The sequence below is a fragment of the Oryctolagus cuniculus genome, chromosome 8 (genome assembly GCF_964237555.1).
Source record: "Oryctolagus cuniculus chromosome 8, mOryCun1.1, whole genome shotgun sequence".
NCBI lineage: Eukaryota > Metazoa > Chordata > Mammalia > Lagomorpha > Leporidae > Oryctolagus > Oryctolagus cuniculus.
Window position 1 is genome coordinate 11,662,869 of NC_091439.1, and position 24,570 is coordinate 11,687,438.

General features: G+C 41.3%; 1 protein-coding gene across 42 annotated transcripts in view; it reads right to left on the bottom strand.

The window, feature by feature from the left end:
* The window catches only part of ARFIP1 (ARF interacting protein 1), a 138,090-nt gene that overhangs the window by 23,595 nt on the left and 89,925 nt on the right, over positions 1-24,570 (bottom strand). For all 42 annotated transcript variants that reach the window (XM_070047398.1, XM_070047399.1, XM_070047393.1 and 39 more), the window contains 2 exons: positions 15,548-15,705; positions 9,274-9,448 (listed from right to left, as the gene is read on the bottom strand). In XM_070047398.1, the coding sequence (XP_069903499.1) occupies positions 9,274-9,448; positions 15,548-15,705 (333 nt within the window). The remainder of the gene's footprint in view (positions 1-9,273; positions 9,449-15,547; positions 15,706-24,570) is intronic.

Below are 24,570 nucleotides of genomic sequence, written 5' to 3' on the forward strand. Positions count from 1 at the left end.
CGGTCTCCAGGCAGACAGGGTCAGAGCAGAACAGAACTGGAGGATACCCACCTGGTATCCGCTGTAGAACTGCTTGCTTACTTGCTGGCACACACACCTGTGGTGCCACTGGTGATCAGTGTTGTGAGGGTGTAAAGGAGAAACAGAGTCTGAGTTTGAGTTGCTCTTCCCTTCTATATTCTCAGTACAACAGAGGAGTTAAGGAATTCAGCATTTCCTTTTATTATAGATGAGAGATACGTTATATTCAAAAGGAGTTAGGAGGGGTCAGCGTTGTAGCATAGCAAGTTAACCTGCCGCCTGCAACACAGGCATCCCCTTAGGGTACTGGTTTGAGACCCAGGTGCCCCGCTTCTGATCCTGCTTCCTGCAAATGTGCCTGAGAAAGCAGCAGATGTCCAAATGTGTGGGCCCCTGCACCCACTGGGAGACATGGAGATAAGCTCTGGGTTCCTGGTTTAGGCCTGGCATAGCCCCAGACATTGCAGAAATTTGGGGACTAAACCATTGGATGGACAATCTCTGTTTCTCCCTCTCTCTCTGTAATTCTGCATTCCAAATAAACAAACAGTAAATTAAAAAAAAAAAAAATAGGAGTTGGGAGATGGCCATTAAGCTATGAGAGGAGTCTGACAATCACGGGTTTGAGAGCCCTGGGTGCACTTTCATGAAACCACACAGAAGTCCATAGGTACCACAGACCCAGAGTTATAAAAAGTCCCAGGAATGACGTAGGTAGGAAGCTACAGGGAGTAGAAAGATAAACTCCACCAGTGGTTTCCTTCTTTTACCCACCCTACAATTCTCCTGCATCTCTTTACCCCGTCCCTGATCTAAACTTCAGAATTAGGCCCTGGCCCTTTGGGCGCTCACAATATCTCTATGAATCCTAGAACAACAACACCAAAAATGTATGTAGATAGTATTAAGGGAGGCATAGACTGTTAAATTCCACATTTAGATACTCAGAAACAGAAAGCTCAGGCGTCCAGAACGGATGGTGCTCTCTGCTAAGTGGCAAAATGGCACCGAGAGTGGAGAGTGAAGTCACCCGAGGATCAGGAGACCCTGTGCTCGCTGGGCTGTGGACCATGGGCAGTGGGGCTGCAGACACAAACCCATTCACTCCTCTTCATACTCACGAAATAGTCTCTCTTCACTAACTATCGCAACACATTCCATCTTGGGAAAGAACTTTAAAAAAATTAACACGTTCTCTCATATAACTCACAATATTCTAACACTCTGTACTTAACTATTTGAAAACTTAATGGAAAAGCTTTATCAAAATTTGTCATGAAAAAACCATTACTTTTCTTAATATCTGTAAGTAGTAATACTTTACGGGAAGAGAAAATTCAACAAAATTTTACAAATTATTTAAACATTAATCGAAATTTTTCCCACCTACATACATGTTATCCATTTTTGTGGACCTGTTCAAGTCAAACTGCCACTTAGCCTATGATACTCCGAGCTCACATTAACATTTTTTTCTTTGTCAAATTCTATATTTCTTCTTTTTCATGCTTCCCATAGAATTTTACATATACTATGTTTTATTAAATGTTCTCCATTAGACTGTAAGTTGCCCATCAGCAGGGAATTGTTATATTCACACAGTATTACTTTAGGTTAGGAATAAGAAGTCTAAAACAAGTACCTTAAAAACATTATAAACAAGTTAAAGAGTATCTTTTTGAAAATTTAAAGAAAGAAATAAGCATGGAAAATTAGAATATTATTAAGTGAAAGCATAAAGAAAACCCCTTGCTATTCCGTCGAACAAAGCAAAGCACAGATGAGTCATGGAAGGAATATACGGGCCGACACAGGAGTGCTGAGTCACCACTGAGAAAATGTTGAGGAAAGGTCAAAAGGAACACTGCCAAGTCAAACTCTTAGCCATTGTCAGTATCTCAGATTTTACACAGAAACACTAATTAAAAGTTTTATTTTTCAGCAAATCAATGAGGCAGTAATCACTAACAACGAAAAACAAAACAAAAAAACACTGTAGTTAATACCACAGCTTTAAGCACCAGTACCACAACTCCAAAACCAGCGTAGCTTATTGGTGATCTGTTCAACTCTCACTCTGACAACTTAGAAACTTACCTGTAGCACAAAGCCTGGCAAACCCCCTTAGCTGACGCAGTAAGAGAACAGGACTTTGAGGAGTACACAGGCAACAATCATTTTATAGAACAGGTATGTCACGGAAAGGATGTGTAAGAAATACATTTTTCTGAATGAATCTTTTTTCACCTAAAGTGAAAGGATAACCAATCCCCTCTCCTCTAAAGTATACAACAAAAAGCCCAACTCCAACTCTACCCTCTACAAGTTACTTGCTTCTGACCAAAAATGGTCAGAAACATACAAGTACCCAATGATTGCCCCCCCCCCAAAAAGTGAAATCTATGAAAACAGGAACTTAACAGGAATTCATGATTATAAAGCTTTTCAATCTTGTATACAAAATACCTTTCCTTCAAAGAATTCACTATTCTGGAAATCTGAGCACAACCAACAAAGACTAGAAACTATATGAACTGGTGACTCTCACACCTACTCACTTCTGATGACTGCAAACCACCCTGATTGATGCTGGATACTTACAGCTTGGCTGAAGCTAATCCAGAAGTCAACCTGCAACTCAGATTTTTTGGTCGCATTGTTTATATACAGTTAATTTCTGCATAGTTTGTAAAGAGAGAAAGGAGGCAATGCAAACCACAAGCACACCTTGCTTCTTCCACGTGGATTTAGAAAGTTTGAAAGAGATCTGGAGACAAACCACTAATAGCAGCAAACATGGCACCATATGTGAAAACGGTTTCTTATATAAATGAAGGTACATTATGACCCTATTTCTATCTTTTAAGAATGATGCAGGAACTCATGTCCTAGCTAGTTGGTTGTTTTTCTTTCCTCTCCAACACGGCACTGATCATTGGGCTTTAAGGCAAAGATGAAAATGATAGGCTCTTTGTTTGGAAAACAGATAGCTGTTTTGATCCTAAAAAAGATTAAGTATACTACTACTTTAAAGGGAAATATTTTCTAGCTATACTTATTTTCCTTCCTTTTAAAAAGCCTTATATTAATAGATTAGCAGCCTGGAAAAGAGACTTATCATTCTCAAGTTAAAATATAGTCATCCACTATACACAGTTCCAGGCACTACACAAAGTTTTTAGAGGAGGTGTTTACATTGACCTGCATACCCTTCTAACTTTTTGCTTCCACTTTCTATGCAAATAAACACTGCAGACAACAGAAGTATTTCTGAGAGGCCAGGCTCTGCCTCCGGAGAGCAGTGAGAGGTGATCAGGACTCACTCTTCTCTCCCCCCTTGCGGATTCTCACTGCTTCCATCTCATTCACTCATCTGTGATGCTCCCCTAATTCTGGGAAGAAGGTGGAAATTTGCTGAATGACTGTGCACCACGGCTAGGCATCAGGAGGGCTGTAAAAGAAGCCATGGAACTGAATCTCACAAAGTCTACACAATGCACCAGGAATACCTATGCTCTTTCTTGTTACTGAAGTAGCCTGTGATAGGGGCCTAGGCTGTGGCTCAACAGGTAAAGCTGCTGCCTGCAGTGCCAGCATCCCATATTGGCACTGGTGAGTACTGGCTGCTCCACCTCAGATCCAGCTCTCTGCTATGGCCTGGGAAAGCAGTAGAAGATGGCCTTAGTCCTTGGGCCCCTAGACCCACATGGGAGACCCAGGGGAGGCTTCTGGCTCCTGGCTTGGATAGGCCCAGCACCAGCTATTGTAGCCATTTGGGGAGTGAGCCAGCAGATGGAAGACTCTCTGACTCATACTCTGCCTTTCAAATAAATAAAGTAGCCTGTGTTTTGTAAACAAACTGCTTTAAATCACAAAAGAGCTCAAGTTACATGATTTAAAGACCTCAAGAAAGAGAAACACTGATGAAAAGAGAAACATTAGAAGAGTCTAATTAACTATGTTTTTACTACTGTGCAACTTAATGTTGTTTAATAAACAAAAAGAATATCAGAGATTAATAAGGACTGTTTAGGTTAAACAACTATATCATGGGTGGAGAGACAGAAAATTTAGATTATTAATAGATCTTTACCCTAAAGTTTTCCTTAAGGGCCAATGACAAACACAGATATGTGCACTATCACTCAGTATTAATGTAGGCACATACAGGAAATACATGTATTTTATATAACTATTCTTCTTCGTTTTGCCAAGGGAAGGAAGGTTAGACTAAATACACGCTACAGACATCTTAATATTTTTCTCAAAATTAAAAAAAAATTATTTAATTAACTGAAAGTCAGAGTTACAGTGAGAGGAGGGGAGACAGAGAGAGACAATCTTTCATCTGTTGGTTTACTCCCCAAATGGCCGCAACAGCCAAGGCTGGTCAGGAGCTTCTTCAAGGTCTCCCATGTGGGTGGACAGGGCACAAACACTTGGGACATCTTCCGCTGCTTTTCCCAGAGCATTAGGAGGGAGCTGGATCGGAAGTGGAACAGCCAGGACATAAACCTGTGCCCACACAGGATGCTGGCGTCACAGGCGGCGGCTTTATCTGCTACACCGCAACACTTGCCCCAACACCTTAATTTTTAAAAAACAACATGTGAGTCAACACATGCTTGTTTTTATTTTCAAATTCTTTAAAGTCAGTGACTAGCTGAACCAAGATAATAATATACTGTGGGATTTACAATATATGTAGGAGTACAATTCATGCCAAGCACAGCATAGAAGCCAGGAAGGGATAAACGGAAGTACACTACTATAAAGTTCTTTAATTTGTCTTCAAATACTTTTTAATTACTATGTTTCCTTTTAAAACAGCTTAGAAACTTATTTAAAATTATTTTGTGGGGGGGAGAGAGAGAGTGTGATGGAGAGAGCGGGGGCGGGGAAGGAGAAGGAGAAAGAGGGAAGAAGAGGGAAAGGAAGAGAGAGAGAGACACTGAAAGAGAGAGAGATCTTCCATCCACTAGTTCACTCTCTGCATGACTCCAATAGCCAGAGACCAAGAACCTTGGCTAAACGCAGGAGCCAGGAACCCAACCAGGTCTCCCACATTGGTGGCAGGGATCCAACTAACTTGAGCCATCATCATCTGCTATCTCCCAAGGTGTGCATTAGCAGGAAAAGTCAAGTTGGAACTGGGTATCAAACCCAGGTGCTCTGATATGGGCCACCGGTGTCTTAACTGCTAGGCCAGATATCTATCCTTAAAACATGTTTGATAAACAATAACTTACATATTTATGGATTACAGTAATATTTCAATACATATATTCAATGTATACTGATCAAACCAGAGCAATCAAAATTTCCCTATCTTCATCATTACTTTAGACATCTTAATTTCTAAAATACAGCTCAGAACCTAATTCCGCCCACCAAAAAAAACAAGTCCTGAAAAGGATTAGAAATACTGAACACTAAACCTAAACACTAAAGTTACAAGATTGGCTCTTATTTCTATATTCCAGGACCACTCATTCTTACGTTATGCACCATTCTATGCTATTTTTTCGGGCTATTTTCGGCTATTTGTAAGGTATTTTCGGGCTATTTGTAAGGTAGATGGACAGAGAGGCAGATAGAGAGCTCCCATCTGCTGGACCACTACCCAAATGACCATGACAGCAGAGGTTGAAGCTAAGAAACAGAAAGGCAATTCAGGTCTCCACATGGTGAAAGGGACCCAATTTCTTGGGCTGTCACCACTGCCTCCCAGGGTCTGCATTAGCAGGAGCTGGAGTCAAGAGCCAGAGACATCATACCAAGGCAGTCCAACATGGGACATGGGTTTCTTAACAGCGACGCTAAACATCCACGCCTGGCCTCTCATTGTAGAAGAGAACTGTTATACGGGAAGACACTCTAAAAGCTATGATTTGAGAACAAAGAACAAGAAAAAAAAAGTCTATACACTGCAGCAGTCTTTAGGACATACAGCATACTCACTGGTGTTTCAATTTAAAGATATTTAATAAGCAACATTTTAGAAATAGGAAGAGTTTACTCTATTTTGTTCAAATTCAAGTGCTGAGGTGGGTTCTGTGGCACAGTGGGTTAAGGCCCCACTTGAAACACCCACATTCTGTATCAGAGTGCCTGGGATTAAGTCCTCTTTCTGCTTCTCATTCAGTTCCAGGCACAAGATGGTCCAAGTACTTTGGATCCTCCCACCCACATGGAAGACCTGGAAGGAGTTCCTGGCTCTTGTCTACTCTTGGCTGTCGAAGGCATTTCACTAGAGAACCAGCAGACGGAAGTGGTTGTGCAAACGTTTTCTCTCTCTCTGCCTGTCAAATAAATAAATCTCAAACAAATAATACAAAGTGCTAAGTAGATTACCTGACATCCGTGCATAAAGAGATATGAAGGTACAAATTCAACTGTAGTTTAACAAAAATAACAAAAACTCCAGATTTGAGTTATTTCAACTGCCAAGAAAGCAAACAGGGATGACACACAGCTGCTAGGCCTAAAGGCTTGCTTTTCCTCCAGCTTCAAAGGTGTTCCAAATAAAAGCGGGAGGGGGAAATCGCTCAATAACAGTATCAGAGTTCTCTCGTGAATCTTAGTCTGCATTCAAATTTTAGTTATTGCTTAAATAACAGTTGGACAATGCTCTTTATAGTTTTGAAGAGTTAAAAGAAAAAAAGGTCAAAAGACGAAAGTTTCTTCTTAAGTTTTATTTTAGACATAGAGACCCCTCCTCTTTCCACCAAGTGACCACACAGCTAGAGGGAGCCAAACCTGAGCCAGAAAGCAGGCGCTCACCAGACATGAAGTTTGCCAGCGCCCTGGTCTTGGACTTCGCAGTTCTCAGAACTCTGAGAAAGAAATTTCTGTTGTTCATCAGCTCACCAAGTTTATGGAACTTTCTTATAATAGTTCAAGCAGACTAAAACATAATCTAAGAATATACAATCCTCAAGAGAAGCAATTTTTTATTTTTATAATGAAAGAGATGTGACAATCATATTATTCTTAAAATGATAACTTCCAAGCTTTTATCTCTACAGCCCTGACCTTGTTTATCCAAACTCCCCACACATATCACCAATTTCCTGCCAACTGTTTCCACTTGAATATTTTGTCAGCTAAACACTGGATCAAATAGAATCTCATCCCTCACCCTTTACAAATCAAACCAGCTGCCTATTCTAATTTTCCAATCCCTGTCTTTAAAAATCAGCAAATTCTTTCCCTTCTACTGCTACTACAATGATGCTAGCTCAGACTGTTAATCACTTATTTCACTATAAAGGTTCTTCAATTGTCTGTGCATTTCCACTTCCCTTTTTCCTTTAAACTATGGTAACTGAAGAATCCTTCTAAATCACAATTTTTTTCCATCACTCCCAACTTCAAAAATTCTTCACTGCCTACAACATAAAGTTGGCAGTGAGACTCAACTGACTGTCACTTAGAATTTACAGCGACGACCTGACAGGCTATGAAGGGGACTCCTTCCCTCCCTCCCGACTCTGTGTGCATTCCTCATGAGGCCACAATCCAATGTCTTTACATCATCAAGGCTTGGCACAATATGGCTTCCAATTACCTTTGACCTTCTCTCCATTTAAGGCACGAGAACCTTTTTTGTTTTTTACAGATTTATTTATTTTACTTGAAAGGTGGAGTTATAGAGAGGGTGAGGCAGATGCAGAGAGAGAGAGAGAGAGAGAGAGAGAGAGAGAGAGATCTTCCATCCACTGGTTCACTCCCCAAATGGTCACAATTGCTGGAGCTGGGCCAGTCCAAAGCCAGGAGCTTCCTGCCAGTCTCCCACATGGGTTCAGAGGCTCAAGAACTTGGGTCTTCCCCTGCTTTCCCAGGCCAAGCAGAGAGCTGGATCAGAAGTGGAGCAGCCGGGACTCACGGAGCCCATATAGGATGCCAGCCCTGCAGGTACTAGGCCACAGTGCTGGCCCCAAGGCATGAGATTCTTATGTCCCACCATGTTGGTGAATTTCTCTGCCAATGTGTATATTCCTCTTTTAGCACCGCACTGTGAGTGACAGGGCAGCATGTCAAAAATATTTATAAATGTGATTCTCTGTATTCAGGTAATTGATACTAAAATGCTGTGCTGGCTCTTGTAATGTTTTCTGGTGAGTAATTTTCACTCATAGGAACTTTAAAAACAAGTGAGTGATAATGCTGGACGTGGTAGGTATCAAAGAAATACACTCGCTTAGGTTTCATGATTGCCATAAGCGTTTCTAAAGAAATATTAAGGAAAACATGCAGAAATCCAGAGAGTGATTTAATAAAGCCCTTTGCTATTATGGAGGAGAATAATAAACATGACTGTTTCCTCAGAGAAGAAAATAGTAATTTTAAGAGGACCACTGGGAAGACAGTATGGCTGAAGGTTTGTCACGCCTTCAGATGATGTGAAAAGCACAGGAAGAGGGACTACTAACGTGCAGCGGAGAGACCTATCTTCACCCATTCCCGCACCATGCTCACTGCCGGCTCTCCAATTTCCAGAACCACAATCCCCACACAAAACTGAGTCCATGTGTAACGGAAGATATGTCAACCATGGGAACCTGTCCTCTACTTAAACCTAACCCAAAACTCAGGTGTCTGCTATGAGTCCATGTGTAACGGAAGGTATGTCAACCATGGGAATCTGTCCTCTACTTAAACCTAACCCAAAACTCAGGTGTCTGCTACATGAACCGATCTCCCAGTGAAGCTGACGGCAGGCCCACTGCAGCCCTCACTGTTTGAGCCCTTGATGTGTTCACACCACAGGAAACCATGTGGAAAATGCACTACTTGGCTTATTCCTTCTAAATTTGTGCTAACTGCGGCTCTAAGCTGGACCCTTGAGTCATTCCTCACTTACATCAGTTACTGGGAAGAACGCTATAGTGCTCTTCCTGAAATACGCAGCTAGTAATCACAAAGATATCAAAATATTCAGAAGAATCTGTAATTGTCTGAATTTTTAAAGCATTTGCCATTAACATTAGTAGATCAATAGTTGAACATTGAGTATTTTTTCACACCAATTGTTATATAGAAAAGACCGGGATGGTAGACAGGATGACTTTATGACAGAAAGGAAAATACAGTTTGTGTTCTGCTGCAAACTCAAACACTGATCAAAAGATGAACTGCTTCTTGTGATGTCATGAAAGAGGTATGAGACACAAAAAGCACTTTCTATTTCTCTCTCTTTAGGGTAACTAAGTCCACAGAAAGATCTCAGAAAGTAAAGAATATATTTACCTTATTTTCTTCTAGAAATTTCAATTTGACAGAAACATCATTACGCATTTTATCATATTTTTCCTTATGTACTTGGAACAGATGCTGGGACTGCTCAATCTTTGGCAGAGTGTTTGCATCACGTGGTCCAAGATTCAGTTCTTCCAAATCAGTACGATACGCATCGTATTCAATCCTGGAAAGAAGAAAACAAGTGAAGCATACTACAAAAAAAACAGAGTGAAATCCGTTCAGGAGATGGGCTGGAAATACATCACATTTAGTCTCATATTAAATACAATAATACATAATATTCCTAATCATGTTCTAAATAGTATGTCTTTGGAATCCTATCTTTAAAAACAAAAAGCTATGAATGTAAGAATGAGGGGGAAAATTACTTCTTAATAACTACTAATCCATGACACTGCAATATACATGGGGCCCTTAGAAAGATCATAGAAAACGTGTATTACGGATTTCAAAAAATTTTGTTCATTTTTTTCAAACTTTTTGAAGTATCCCTATATATTTTTTGGCTTTCTTTCACAATCCCTGGCTCATAATTCCCTCCCCAAAGCAGTCCACAGAAATTACAATTTCTTTTCCTGAAGGCAGGGAACAGAAATCTAAACTCCTCCCACTTTTTGGTCTTGGAGCTGCTCATAAAAAAATTCCTAACCTACCCTTGTCCAGAGGGACAGAAGACCCTCCTCATTCCAGAGGTCTCCTGCCTCCCACCTTGAAGGGAGGAAGACAGCGCAGAGGCCAGGGAGAACATACGCACTTCGATGGGTTTCCCCACCCAGTCCCAGCATTAGATCCTACTCCTTTTGTCTAATTACATTTCAATACAGTTGAGCATGCTTCTATCACGCCTATACAAAGCCTCCTTAAAGCCCCAAAGACAGGGTTGGGAGAGCTTCCAGATAGCTGGACGTGTGAGGGTTCCTGGGGGCAGTGTACCCACTGAGGGCATGGAAGTTCTGGGTTCTTTGCATCTCTTCATCTGTATCCTTCGTAATAACTGTTGCAATAAATCAGTAAATATGCTTTCCCGAGTCCTGTGAGCCATCTGAGCAAATGATCAAATGTGAGGAGGGGAAATGTGAAGCCTGACTTCCAGCACAGGTTAAACAAAGTAGGGCTGTGACTGGCATCTGCAGTGTGGGAGGCAGTGTTGGGGACTGAGCCTCCAACCTGTGATCTGAAACAGTCTCCAGGAGGCAGCGTCAGAGCGGAACAGAGTTGGAGGATGCCCAGCTGCGGAACTGCCTGCTTGCTTTCTGCACTGTGGGGAAGCTCCCCATCCCCAATACACACACACACACACACACACACACACACACACCTGGTGTCATCAGTGATCAGTACTGTGCACGTATGGTAGGAGAAACTGAGTCTTCATTGGTTTTTCCTTGATAGCGACACACTTACAAAGTGCAGCAATAACTGACAAGCAAAACTTCCAAAAGTTAAAAACCAGCTGAAAAAGTTGGATGCCAAAACATAACAGATATGGAAACAAGACCCTGTAGAGATCAGTGCCCCCAGGGACTTGGTTAATATTGATGAATCAAAGCAGGTGAGGACGGCACACCTTTGAATGGCATAATGAAACTAACAGGGAGGAGGAAGTCACACTGGGGTCAGCAGGCCTCAAAGTACGGTCCAGGTCAGCAATGTACAACAGACACATAATGTGAGCCAATCAGGTAAGGAAGACATTTCTAGGATCTACCAGAAAATAATTAAAATTATTTTTACCTTTTCAAAAACAATATTCTACTCAATACATCTAAAATATTGCATGTTACCCTTTTTTTTTTCTAAATATGGAAGGGTGGGTACTAAGTCTTTTGAAATTCATTGTGTATTTTACACTTGCACCATATCTTAGGCAAGACACATTTCAAGTGCCCAGCAGACACAAGTGGGTGTTGTATATGCCAGCATGCCTCTGGATGGACTGTGACAATATTAGGATTGATCACGTCTATGACAGAGCACTTACCACCCTGTGATCCCTGTGATGTTTCACCCCCCTCTAACTGAAATAGCTGCCCCACCACTATCACTCCATCACCCCACAGCACCCTCCAGAACTTCTATCAGAGAATAAGATCGGTGCAAGTACAATACTAATGTGCTTATTGAACAGTAACTTAACCAGTAGCCTCAACAGTAATCAGTCAAGAACGAGCATAGTGATCTCTAAATTCGTCAAAATCAGAATCACAAAACCAATGCCCTAAAACAAAGGTTCTCTATTCAGCTTCCTATAGCATTATTCCTATCTCCTGTTCTGGGGATTAAGAATACTTTTTCAATAAACTAAACTATATTGTATATAGGACTTAAGATACATCAGTCTCTCAATACTGAGCCTTTATTTTTAAGAATTATTTATTTGAAAGGAAAAGTTAGAAAGAGAGGGAAAGACAGAGAGAGAGAGAGAGATCATCCATCTGCTAATTCACTCCCCAGATGGCCTCAATGGCCGGGGCTGAGCCATCTTCCATTGCTTTCCCAGGTGCATTAGCAGGGGGCTGGATTGAAAGTGGAGCAGCAGGGACTTGAACTGGCACTCATATGGGGTGCCAGCAGGTAGCACCATTACCCACTACACCGCAACACTGGCCTCAATTTATTAATCATTATTATTGAATTTAACAAATTTGATCTTTGGAGGCCAAAAGAGGATCACTCATTCATTCATTCATTTATTGACACGTGGATTCCTTTCTCAACTGTCAAGTAATCGAGCGCTATGCTGGAAAACAGAGCTATAAAGATGGACAGATAAGTTTATCCTCAAGGAGCAGCAGTTGAGAGGAAGGCAGGCTTGTAAATGATTACAATGAAATGAGATAATGGAAACTACACAAGGAACAGAAGGTGTAATGGAAATCGAAAGGAGGAATTACCTAGTTAGGTTTCTGAAAAGGCATCGCAGAATAGAACGAACACCATAATCACACACTGAAGCACAGAGCAGATTAGGGTGGGGAAACGGGTAGCACATTCCATGAAGAGAACAGCACAGGCAATGAATGGAACAGATGTGTAAGATGCTGCGGCGCATTTGAGAGTTAATTTGCTAGGTCAGAACCTGAAGTTAGAACACAAACATGGGAGGAATGACAGACAGGTAGACAGGACAAAGATACAAAAGGGTTGAGGTTTAATCCAGTAGGACAGGTGGAGGACAGCTCCTGAAGACATCTGATCTGAAATGAGAGTGACATGATTCTATTTGCTCAGGACAGAAAGATGACTGGTAGCAGTGAAGGAATGGAGGAGGGCTAGGAGTAGATTAAGACACCAGAGCAAAGAACTCGATTAGAAGACTGTGAACATACAAGAAATAGGCCACAGTATCAGGACACAGGCAATGAAGCTGAGAAGCAGATACGGAAGATTAGGAGGCAATGACAACTTGGTAATAAAGCAGTTAAGTCCAGGGGATCCACACAAAGCTGAATGGCCCCTGCCCTCCACTGCCTACAATGCCTTGAGCTACTTATTTTACCCCTTTGTGCTCCAATTTTTCTACTATAAATGGAAGGAATAACCTCCACAAAAACTTTAAATAGCATGAGAGGACATCAAAAGGTCTGTGCGAAAATGGAACTTAAAGTTTCTTTTGGTACTAAAAATAATCTCAAAATCTATGCATAGTTTTCCAGTACATATTTCCCACAAACTTTCAAAGACTTTTTGTATAAAGCATCTAGGACACTAGTAAGAACCAACACCTTCAGAATGCTTATTCTTGTAAAATTAGAAGAGGAGTGGCTGAAAGCAAACCTGCTAAAACTTATAAGAAAGGAAAGAAAAAAGTAAAACTAATATTAGTAGTAATATGTGATGATTTAATGTGAGGACAAACACCCTTCAACAGCCCTGGAGCACATTTCTGAAGAAAAACGATTAATTTAAACATAATCCAAGTTACAGTGCTGACCTTACATTTCTTAATTTCTGCATTCAGAGTTTGTAGATGGCATCAAAATGAAACTTTCCCTTAGCGCTTCTCTAACACTGCTCATTATCCCCACGAAGAGAGCACACTACGTTGTCAACACGCAACTCTCCACTTCGAGACTGTCCATCTGTGCTGAATCTGTATCAGCAAAGCTAGTGACGGTTACTTCATGGTTTATGTAAAACTTCTAGAGACCAGGTGTCCACATCTGAAAGTCTGGACAACAATGGACTCCCTTGTTGGCACTGCGGTGGAGAAGTGTTGAATGGGCTGTTGTAAGATTTTCTATACACGAAGCACCAGAGGGCTAGGAAATGCTTGTATACAATGCATAATAGGGAGCATTAAAAGGCTACCCCGGCATTTGCCTAAATTACCACTTTTTGTGCTGATCAAATAGACGACCTTTGCCCCCAAAGGCACTAAATTCTGGTTTTGACAGAGAAGAAAATTCAGCTACTGAGAAACTTTTCTTCTTGGATTCTTTATGAACATTATTCCTCAGTGGGCAATGTTTCAAAGAGTTACAACCAGCTACACTTAAGAACAGAAAAGCCAACTCTTAAGGTTAATGAATAAAATTATATATCATAATTTAAATAAAAAGGGATAAATTATAAACTCTAGGGTGGGATCACTGTTGTTGATTTTTAAAGTACACACGAAGGTTGTCTAAAGATTTAATAAACCAGCTACCAAGTACATAACTTGTTTTAAAATTTTGTTCAAAAGTTTACAACAAACCTATATATTGTATAAATTCAGATCTTATATAACATGAAAGATATAAACATTATTTTTCAAAAATTAGATGTAAATATTTTTATTAGTTCAAGCTTAAGGACTATTGATCAAACAAAAGACAGGGAGCTGATGGGGTTCTCATCTTGGTTTTGAAAAATGACAAGCAAACCAGTAGGTTCATAGAGTCTTACTTTTTTCTTCTGAAATTAAATAGGATGTTTTATATAGGAATACTGTCTATCTGATAAATCGGCTTTAACATGCCTTAACACTTTCAAAAGCTTGCCAGAAATAAAGGCTGAAGACAAAGATACTAAATGCCGACTAGCTAAAATATATTTCAGGGGGCCATTGCTGTGGCTTAGTGGGTAAAGCCACCACCTGCAGTGTCGGCATCCCATGTGGGTGTCGGTTCAAGTCTCAGATGCTCCACTTCCAATCCAGCTCTCTGCTATGGCCTGGGAAAGCAGCAGAAGATGGCCCAAGTCCTTGGGTCCCTGCAGCTACCTGGGAGACCTGGATGAAGCTCCTAGATCCTGGCTTCAGATCGGCACAGCTCTGGCCATTGTGGCCTTTGGGGAGTGAACCAATGGATGGAAGATTCATTCTCTCTCTCTGCCTCTCTTTCTCTCTGTGTAACTCTTTCAAATAAATAAATAATTTTTTTTTTTTTGACAGGCAGAGTTAGAGAGAGGTCTTCCTTTTCCATTGGTTCACCCCCCAAATGGCTGCTACGGCCGGTGTACTGTGCTGATCCGAAGCCAGAAGCCAGACACTTCCCCTTGGTCTCCCATGCGGGTGCAGGGCCCAAGCACTTGGGCCATCCTCCACTGCTCTCCTGGGCCACAGCAGAGAGCTGGACTGGAAGAGGAGCAACTGGGACTAGAACCCGGAGCCCATATGGAATGCCAGCACCACAGGCGGAGGATTAACCAAGTGAGCCACAGCGCCGGCCCCAAAGGTAAAATTTTAATAGGCTTGAAGCCCAATTACAATCTGGATAAATGGAAGATCAGGGCATTGGTATCCACAATAAACAAAACCCTGGATGTGGAAATGAGCTAAAGGACGGGTCTGGCTGTGTGCAGGCAGTGTGACCACTTCCCCAGGGAAGCAGTGCTAACGCCTGATGACTTGTCAGCTTTGGCCAGATCACACAGGATCATCTGGTGTCCACCTGGGATGAAACAGGGTCCTGTCCTCATCTAAGGGAGCTGGAGCTGGGAGATGCTCCATTTCCTCTATGGACAGCCTTTAGGCCCAGGATCGATGCTCAACTGGAAACTCTAAATGAAACACGCGCTCCAGGGGCATTTTGGAGATTCCGACGGCAGCTGTGGCAGCACCGAGTCCCAGAGGCATCCAGCATCAGAGCTGTTCCAAGGCGTTGGGCGGCTTTGGTTCTTGCCTGTTTCCAGAATCTTCTTCCCTTTCTGTTAGTTTGATGGCTATCCCATAACCTCCCAGGACATTCTTTTTCTGCCTACAATGGACAGAGCTGGTGTCTGTTAATCTTAACTGAACTAATCTGTAAAAGACAATATGGTGAAAATTGATACCCACCTGGCACTTTCATACTGTTTCACAGTCATTAACGTATCTTCAATTGTTTTATTCACCAAAGTGTTCACACTGGCAATGAAAAAATTAATGGCCCCAAGAAGAGTCTCTCCATTTTTGGCCAGTAGCTTCTGGGTATCTGCATTATAGCCAAATTCTTCCTAAAACAAAAAAGTTACCTTAACTTATCTCGTAATAAATCAGTATGCGTGACTTTAAAAAGAAAATCCCAAACATATCACTAATGGAAAAAGATCTGATTTATACATTTGCTAAAGAAGCTTTACTTTTTTCTCCTTGCTCTTTAAACATATAGAAATCTAAACCACAGCAGCTATAGAATTATCAAAGACTTTTAGTAAACGAAAATTGTCATCAGCTAAGATGCATAGCTAAAATCTAAATAATTTTTAAAAGTTAAACTGCTTTGTACTCTAAAGAATATTTTCATTTCTACATTTTGTTTCTATAATACTATAAGCACAGCTGTTAAAAAGAAAAATATAGCAGATTATTAATCAGAGAAACTATAACTTTCACAACCAAATTAGGTAACAATTGGTTGAAACTTCCAGACATAATATAGCCTCCAATTTTTTGTGTTTTGACTGAATCCTCTCAAAGTATAAATATTAATCTATATTGCTTTGTACATTTAATGACCAACTGACTCTCCAGCTCAAGTCTAAGGAGCTGAGGAGGGATCACTCAACAGCAGATCCAGCTCATTCTCTCGGAATTAGCTACACCTTGGCTCAGCAAACAGGACACAGAACTCTGAGATTCAGCCAGGAACGAACCTAGTCAGCAGTGAAAGCTTCCATTCAAGTTCTAGTGATTAAGGGAATAATTAGACACACATCTGCACAAATTTTAAAAACCAGCACATTTTAAGATGTATCAATTTTAGAATTCTAGTTGTTATAAAATACCTTTTAATCGGAGCTGAAAAAAATAATGGAATGTAAAATTAACCAGACTCTTAAAAGATGGAAATTTAATGCTAGTGATAAAGCTATAAATTTCAAGGTGACAAACTATTCAGTAATTCAGAAATACCAAACTGTTCAGTAAATAACAGAAAAGTAAAACTATCTATTATGCTAAAAGTATTTTCCATTTAAGAGAGGTCCATGTATCTCTATTCTAAAGTCAATTTTCAAAATTTTATAGACTCTGGTTGCAAATACAAGCATATACGGGAAACCATAAAAAAAAATCCACATGACATAGCACAGCGTGCAAAGCCACCGCTTGTGACACCAGCATCCCAGCTGCTCCACTTCCGATCCAGCTCTCTGCTGTGGCCTGGGAAAGCAGTGGAAGATGGCCCAAGTCCTTGGGCCCCTGCACCCACATGGGAGACCCAAAGAAACTCCTGACTCCTGGCTTTGGCCTGGTCCAGCCCTAGCTGTTGCAGCCATCTGGAGTGAACCAGTGGATGGAAGATCTATCTCTTCCTCTCTCTATATAACTGCCATTCAAATAAATAAAATAAATCTTAAAAAAAAAAATCATCAACACTTTTTTTTTTTTTGACAGGCAGAGTGGACAGTGAGAGAGAGAGAGACAGAGAGAAAGGTCTTCCTTTTTGCCGTTGGCTCACCCTCCAATGGCCGCCGCGGCCGGCGCACCACGCTGATCTGAAGCCAGGAGACAGGTGCTTCTCCTGGTCTTTCATGGGGTGCAGGGCCCAAGCACTTGGGCCATCCTCCACTGCACTCCCTGGCCACAGCAGAGGGCTGGCCTGGAAGAGGGGCAACAGGGACAGAATCCGGTGCCCCGACCGGGACTAGAACCCGGTGTGCCAGCGCCACTAGGTGGAGGATTAGCCTATTGAGCCGCGGTGTTGGCCTCATCAACACATTTTTTAAAAAGCAGTTGACAATGTTTGGTACCATATTTCTACAAGCTAAATTACATACTGAAGTCTAGTAACATTACTGGCAATAGAATAGTACAAGAGAAAATATTTCTATAACTTGTAGGAAAAGTTAACATCACATATTAGAATTAACACATTTTTCCACTGATACTCATGAAGCAATAAAAGACAAAGAAAAATCATTCTGAAAGATGAAAAATATAAAACCTAAAAAAAATAAATCCAGTAGTTGATAAGAAAGAAACCTTTCCACTTACTATGTAACAAATAAGTATCACTGTACCATCCTCCTATAATACCGTGTTCATTCTAGAAGTTCTCAATATCTACAACTCCATACTAGATTTGAAAATGTCAAAAATCCTAATTTAAGATACATGCAGCCTGGAAGTTACTGGCTGCTTTTATAAAAACAGGCAGCTACAACTAGAGTACAGTGAGATGAAAGTAGAAAGGGTGCACCGTGATACAGTGGGTGAACCTGCCGCAGCCAGCAATGTGGACATCCCGTGTGGGTGCTGGTTCGCATCCTGCCTGCTCCACTTCCAATCCAGCTCCCTGCTAATGTGCCTGGAAAAGCAGAAGCAGATGGCCCAAGTGCTTGGGCTCCTATCACCCAATGGGAGACCAGGATGAAGCTCCTGGCTCCTGGCTCAGCCCTGGCTCTTGCAGCCACTTGGGGAGTGAACCAGCAGATGGAAGATCTCTCTCTCTCTCTCTCCCCCTCTAACTCTTTCAAATAAACAAATAAATCTCACCAACAAGAAAAATGGTACTGAGAAAACTGGATATCAAAATGCAGAAGAATGAATTTTTAAATAGCCTACCTTTCAACATATTAAAAAAATCAACTCAAAATGGATCAAAGACCTAAATAAAGGTAAGACATCAATCTATGAAACAGCCAGAGGAAAATATAAGCGAAACACTTCAAGACATTGGCATATACAACTACTTTTGGCTAAGATACCCAAAGCACAGGCAATAAGAGCAGAAAAAGACCAATGGTATTACCAAAATATGAAACTTCTGCATAGCAAAGGAAACAATCAATAAAAAGATGATTTATAGAATGGGAGAAAAGACTATATTTGTAAACTAGTAAATATTTGGAATATATAAGGAACCCAAACAGTTCAGCAGCAAAAAGTGGGCAAATGACCTGAACAGACATTTCTCAAAAAAGATTAACAGAGGCCTGTAGCACTGTCATCCCATACAGGTGCCGGCTCATGTCCTCATGTCCCGGCTGCTCCACTTCGATCCAGCGCTTTGCTAATGGTCTGGGAAAAGCAGCAGCAGATGACTCAAGTGTTTGTTTCCCCGCCACCAACATGGGAGACCTTGAAGAATCTTCTGGCTCCTGGCTCCTGGCTCCAGTCTGGCCCAGCCCTGGCCATTATGGCCATCTGAGGAGTGAACCAGTGGATGGAAAATCTCTGTCTCTCTCCCTTTTTAACTTTGTTCTTTCAGATAAGTACATTTAAGAAATAAAAAAACAAAAATGGTGCCAGCGCTGTGGCATAGCAGGTTAAGCCACTGCCTGCAGTGCCTGCATCTCATATGGGCACCAGTTTGAGTCCCAGCTGCTCCACTTCCGATCCAGCTCTCTGCTATGGCCTGGGAAAGCAGTGGAAGATGGCCTAACTCCTTGGGCCCCTGCATTTGCATAGGTGACCTGGAAGAAGCTCCTGGCTCCTGGCTTCAGATCAGTGCAGCTCTGGCCTTTGCAGCCATCTGGGGAGTGAACCAGCAGATAGAAGACCTCTCTCTCTCTCTCTCTGCCTCTCTATAATTCTGCCTTTCAAATAAATAAATAAATCTTAAAAAAATAAATAGCTAACAGGTGTATGAAAAATGGTCAATATCACTGATCACCCAGGAAATGCAAATCAAAGCTATGATGAGACAGCATCTCACTCCAGTCAGAATGGCTATAACCAAAAAGAAGCATAACAAAACAAAATGAAAATCCAATGCTGGGGTAGGCAGTGTAGCACAGTGGTTAGGCTACTGCTTGAGATGCCTGCATCCCTTACTGGCATCCTGATTGGAACACCAAGTTCCTCCTTCAGCTTCTTCTTAATGCATCCTGGGAAGCAGCAGATGACAGCTCAAGTGCCTGGGCCCCTGCCACCCACATAGGAGACCCAGATGGAGTTATGGGCTCCAAGCTGTGGCCTGGCCCAGCCTTGGCTGTTGCAGGCATTTGGGAAGTGAATCAACAGACGGAGCATTTCTGTTGTTGTCACTTGTCTTTCAAGTAAGTGAAAATAAACAAACATTTGTTAAAAAAAGCTGATGGGGATGCAGAGAAAGTGGAACTCTTATATACTGACGATAGGAATGTGAATTAGTACAATCAATAGGAAACACAGTATGAAGGGTCCTCACAAAACTAAAACTACCATATGGTCCATTATCTACGACGGGGTATATATCCAAAGGAAATTAAATCAATGTATCACAGATGCCTGAACTCCTATGCTTATGGCAACAGTTTTCTCAACAGCCAAGATACGGAATCAACTGAGGTGTCCGCAGACAAATGGATAAAGAAAACTAGTACAAATACACAACAGAACACGATTCAGCCATAAAAAAAAAAAAAAAGAATGAAATCCTGTCTTTGGAGCAACATGGATGGAAATGAAAGGCATCATGGTAAGTAAAATAAGCCAGCCACAGAAAGACAAACACCACATGTTCTCACTCATATTTGGAATCTAAAAAAGTTGATTTCATAGAAGTGGAGAGTAGAACAGTGGTCACTAGAAGCTAGGAACAGTGCGGGTGTGGGGGTGGGGGGAGAAGTCAGCTAATGCAGCCCAAAATACAGTCAAAAGGATGGGCTCTCATGTACTTTGACACAGCAGAGTAGCCTACAGTTCACAACAGTTTAGTATGCATTTTTATAAAGAGCTAGAAGAGACAAGTTTGAAAGTTCCCAACAGAAAAAATCATAAACATTTCAAGAGATGGAAATGCTAATTACTCTGGATTGATCATGGTACAATGTATACATATAACAAATTCCCACTATATCCCATAAATATATATAATTGTTTATTAAAATACATTTTAAAATGTGGTTGCTTTATACCAAGAGGTAGCAGAGGTTTAAAATATTTAAATTTTTTCTTTAGCAGTTCCTACATCATTTTCAATATTTACTCGATAGAAATTATCATTTCTCACTAAATTTATGTACTAGGAACAAATGGGAGGGCCTGACTGGATTTAATAAAAAATATCTAATTAGGCCGGCGCCGCGGCTCACTAGGCTAATCCTCCACCTTGCGGCGCCGGCACACTGGGTTCTAGTCCCGGTCGGGGCACCGGATTCTGTCCCAGTTGCCCCTCTTCCAGGCCAGCTCTCTGCTGTGGCCAGGGAGTGCAGTGGAGGATGGCCCAAGTCCTTGGGCCCTGCACCCCATGGGAGACCAGGATAAGCACCTGGCTCCTGCCATCGGATCGGCGCGGTGTGCTGGTTGCAGTGCGCCGCCCGCGGCGGCCATTGGAGGGTGAACCAGCGGCAAAAGGAAGACCTTTCTCTCTCTGTCTCTCTCTCTCACTGTCCACTCCTGCCTGTCAAAAAAATAATAATAATAAAAATAAAAAAAATCTAATTAACAACAAATGGCTTATTTTAAACCATATAGACTAGCTGAAAATTAGAATCACAAGTTCTAATTGGTAACTGACAGTAATATGGATTGAGTGAACTTCCATGAACTTGATGTAGACATTACCCTCTAGATTGAGAAAATAAAATATAACTGAGATGACATGGCACATGAGAACCAGAAGGCAGAAGGCATGTGACAAAAAGACAGAAGTCCAGTTTGGGAAGGTTCACATCTAATTCAAATCTCAATTCTGCACTGGAATTGTATCTTTCAGGAATAACTCAAATTTTTGTGTGTTCCTTACAGTTTAGTGGGAAGTCTGAATAATCTATATGAAATTTCTGACAAGTGACAGGCATTACTTAAAAGATCATTTCTTAACCCTTTCAGGAGATTTGACTTTCTTACTGCTAAACATTGGTTGTTTTTTTTTTTTTTTCCTGTAAAATGAAGGACTTGGACCACTTTTTAAATTCTTCCTTAACTCCCAGTGCCTCAATCCCAACCATCATCGTTTATTCACTGCATTAAGTGTCAAGCCCTGTGTTCAGAGTTTTCCAAGGCTTTCAATTAATACAGCACAAGGGAGAAGGTAATAGACCCCAGTTCTTCATCACTGCACTCTACAAATCGTACCTCAAAACCAGTCAGAAATTTCAGAAAAGTAAATCCACTGAACATTGGGGGAGAGAGACAAGAGATGCAAGACTATCAGCCATGAAAGAAGGAAGAGGTCAAGTTAGTGTATAGATTCACATTGCAGAAGCTAATTAAATGAAAGGATGACCTAACTAGAGCAAGATGTCTTGAGTTGGGAGTTCCACTGTTACAACTTACTAGTTATGTGACTTTGGGGTAGGTTTTTCTCCTTTTCCTTTCTTCTCCATATATTTTTTTTAAGATTTATTCATTCAAAAGGTAGCTGGAGTTAGAAAGGGAGAAGGACGGAGAGGGAGGGAGGGAGAGAGAGAGAGAGAGAGAGAGGGAAAAGGAGGGGGGGTGTTAGATAGATGGATAGATGGATAGACAGACAGACAGATATCTTCCATCCACCAATTCACTCCCAAATGGCCACAATGGCCAGGACTCAAACCACCATTCACATGGGATGCCAGCACTGCAGGTAGTGGTTTAGCCTGCTGTACCACAACTCAGCCCAGGGGTTAGGTTTCTTAACACTCAATAGACTAGGAAAAACAGCCACCACATTTACCATTTGGGTTTACCAGACTCTTGTATTCCTGAATAGTTTTATAATTTATGGAAAAAAGAAATGAAAAATAATTTGAAGTAGATTCAGTAAGCATTTAAACACAGCACACTCAGATTTCATTCCAAAGTCTTGTTTGTGAAGGTGTATGTACTCAAAACAGGGAATGTGATTTGAATGCTCCACTGTCATCTAAGAACCTAGAACATGGCAAAGGATTTGAATAGGACTTTCTCCAAAGAAGTTATACAAATGGCCATTTATCACATGAATGGCCATTTATCACATGAAAAGACACCCAACATTGTCAGGCATCAGGGAAGTTTCATGTAAACCACAATGATACACTACTCTTATCCATTAGGATGGCTGTTAGCAGAAGCAGATGTCAGGCTGGTAGCCGACAATGTGGAAGAACTGGAACCCTTTCGATGCTGCTGAGGATGTAAATGGGCCAGCCCTCCTCCTTAACAGAGAATCACTATCGGACTTAGAATACACTCAAGACAAATAAAAACATATATCTAAACAAAACGTGTACATGAATGTCAACAGTATTATTCATAATGATCAAAAAGTAGAAACAAAATTCTATCAACTGACAAATGGAAAACAAAATGTGCTATAGCCACACAATGGAACATTCTTCTGCCATAAAAAGAAATGAAGTTCTAACAATAATAGGACACGGATGAATCCTGAAAACACTAGGCTAAGTGAAAGAAGGCAGACACAAAAGGCCACATACTGTGTAATTCCAAATGTCCATATGCAAATCCATATAGATATAAAACAGACTAGTGGTTTCCAGCAGCTGCAGGGAGAGGAGCATGGGTGTGGAGTTTCTTTTAAGGGTGATGAAAATGTTCTGGAATTAGATAGTGGTGGTTGACAGACAACTCTGTGAATACACTAAACAGTAAAAGAGAAAAATCTCCTAAAGGGAGATCTTTTATGAATGCCTATTATCTGAATCATAAACTTTACAAGGTTGAACCTTACGATATGTGAATTATATCTTAATAAAATTGTTACTTAAAAAAAAAAAAAAACCTGGAAGACGTGTGCAGGATTATAATGCCTCTGCCACGATCACTATCCGTGGACTTACAGAATGCCTATCTGCCAGCACAGCAACTCCTCACGGCACTGCTTCCAATCCAGAAACCCACTTCAAAGCGAATGAACTGCCAGCAACAGGCCCAGGCTCAAGGAAGTCACTGGTTGGGCCATGTCCCCATCGTCCTGAAGCAGCTGTCCTGATGCAACAGTGGAAGGGCCTCTTCTGTGATGCTACCATGTCCCACTGCCAGGGCTCATGGGTTCAGGAATCAAGGAAAGGAAACGGGAGTGGAATTGCTTACTATTACCTCTAGCGAGCCTCTGCCAGAATTCCTGCTTCCTGTCCCTATGACCCTGTTCTCTGCTAGTCCAGAGATTTCACTGCCAAAGGGAGGAATGCTTCTATCAAGAGACGGGACTATGATTCCACTGAACTGGAGGATGAGGCTGCCACTCCATACTGTGGGCTCCTTGTGCCTCTCAATCAACAGGCAATGAAGAGAGTGACTTTGCTGGTTGGCATGACTGAGCTGATGACCAAGGAGAAACTATACTGCTATTCTACAACAGAGCTTAAAAAAGAGTATATCAGAAATACAGAAGATTCCTTGGAGTGTCTCTCAGTATAATCATGCTGTGAGGAGTGTCAATGGAAAACTAACAATCCATTTCAGGCAGGACTACTTTATAAAGCCCAGACCCTTCAAGAATGCTCTGGTTACTCCGACAAGGAAAGAACCATGACAGGCTGAGATACTTGCTAAGGGCAAATGGAGTATGGAATAGGTGGAAGAGTGTAGCTATAATACCAGCTACGACCATTTGCAGAAATGGGGACTGTAATTCCTATCAGTATTTTCCCCTTTATTTGGTTATGAGTGCATGTGTGTGTGTGTGTAAAGCAGTTATCTTTGTTTTCTTTCTGTTTATCCCCTTATTATGTAATATAAATATATTAATATTTATACCATAGTATTTAAATATTATTAGCTTCCTTATGATTTTATTTATTTATCCAAAAAGGCAAAGAAAAAGAGCTCCATCAGCTGCTGGTTCATTCCCCCAGATATCTCCAATGTCCAAGGCTGGACCAGGGTCAAAACTGGGAGCTGGAACGGTACCCCGTTCTCCCATGTGGATTGCAGAAACCCAGTCATCTGAGTCATGACTGCTGCCTCCCAAGGTCTGAATTACTGGGAGCATGGAGTCTGTTCAGTTAGAAACTGACACGGGAATCAGG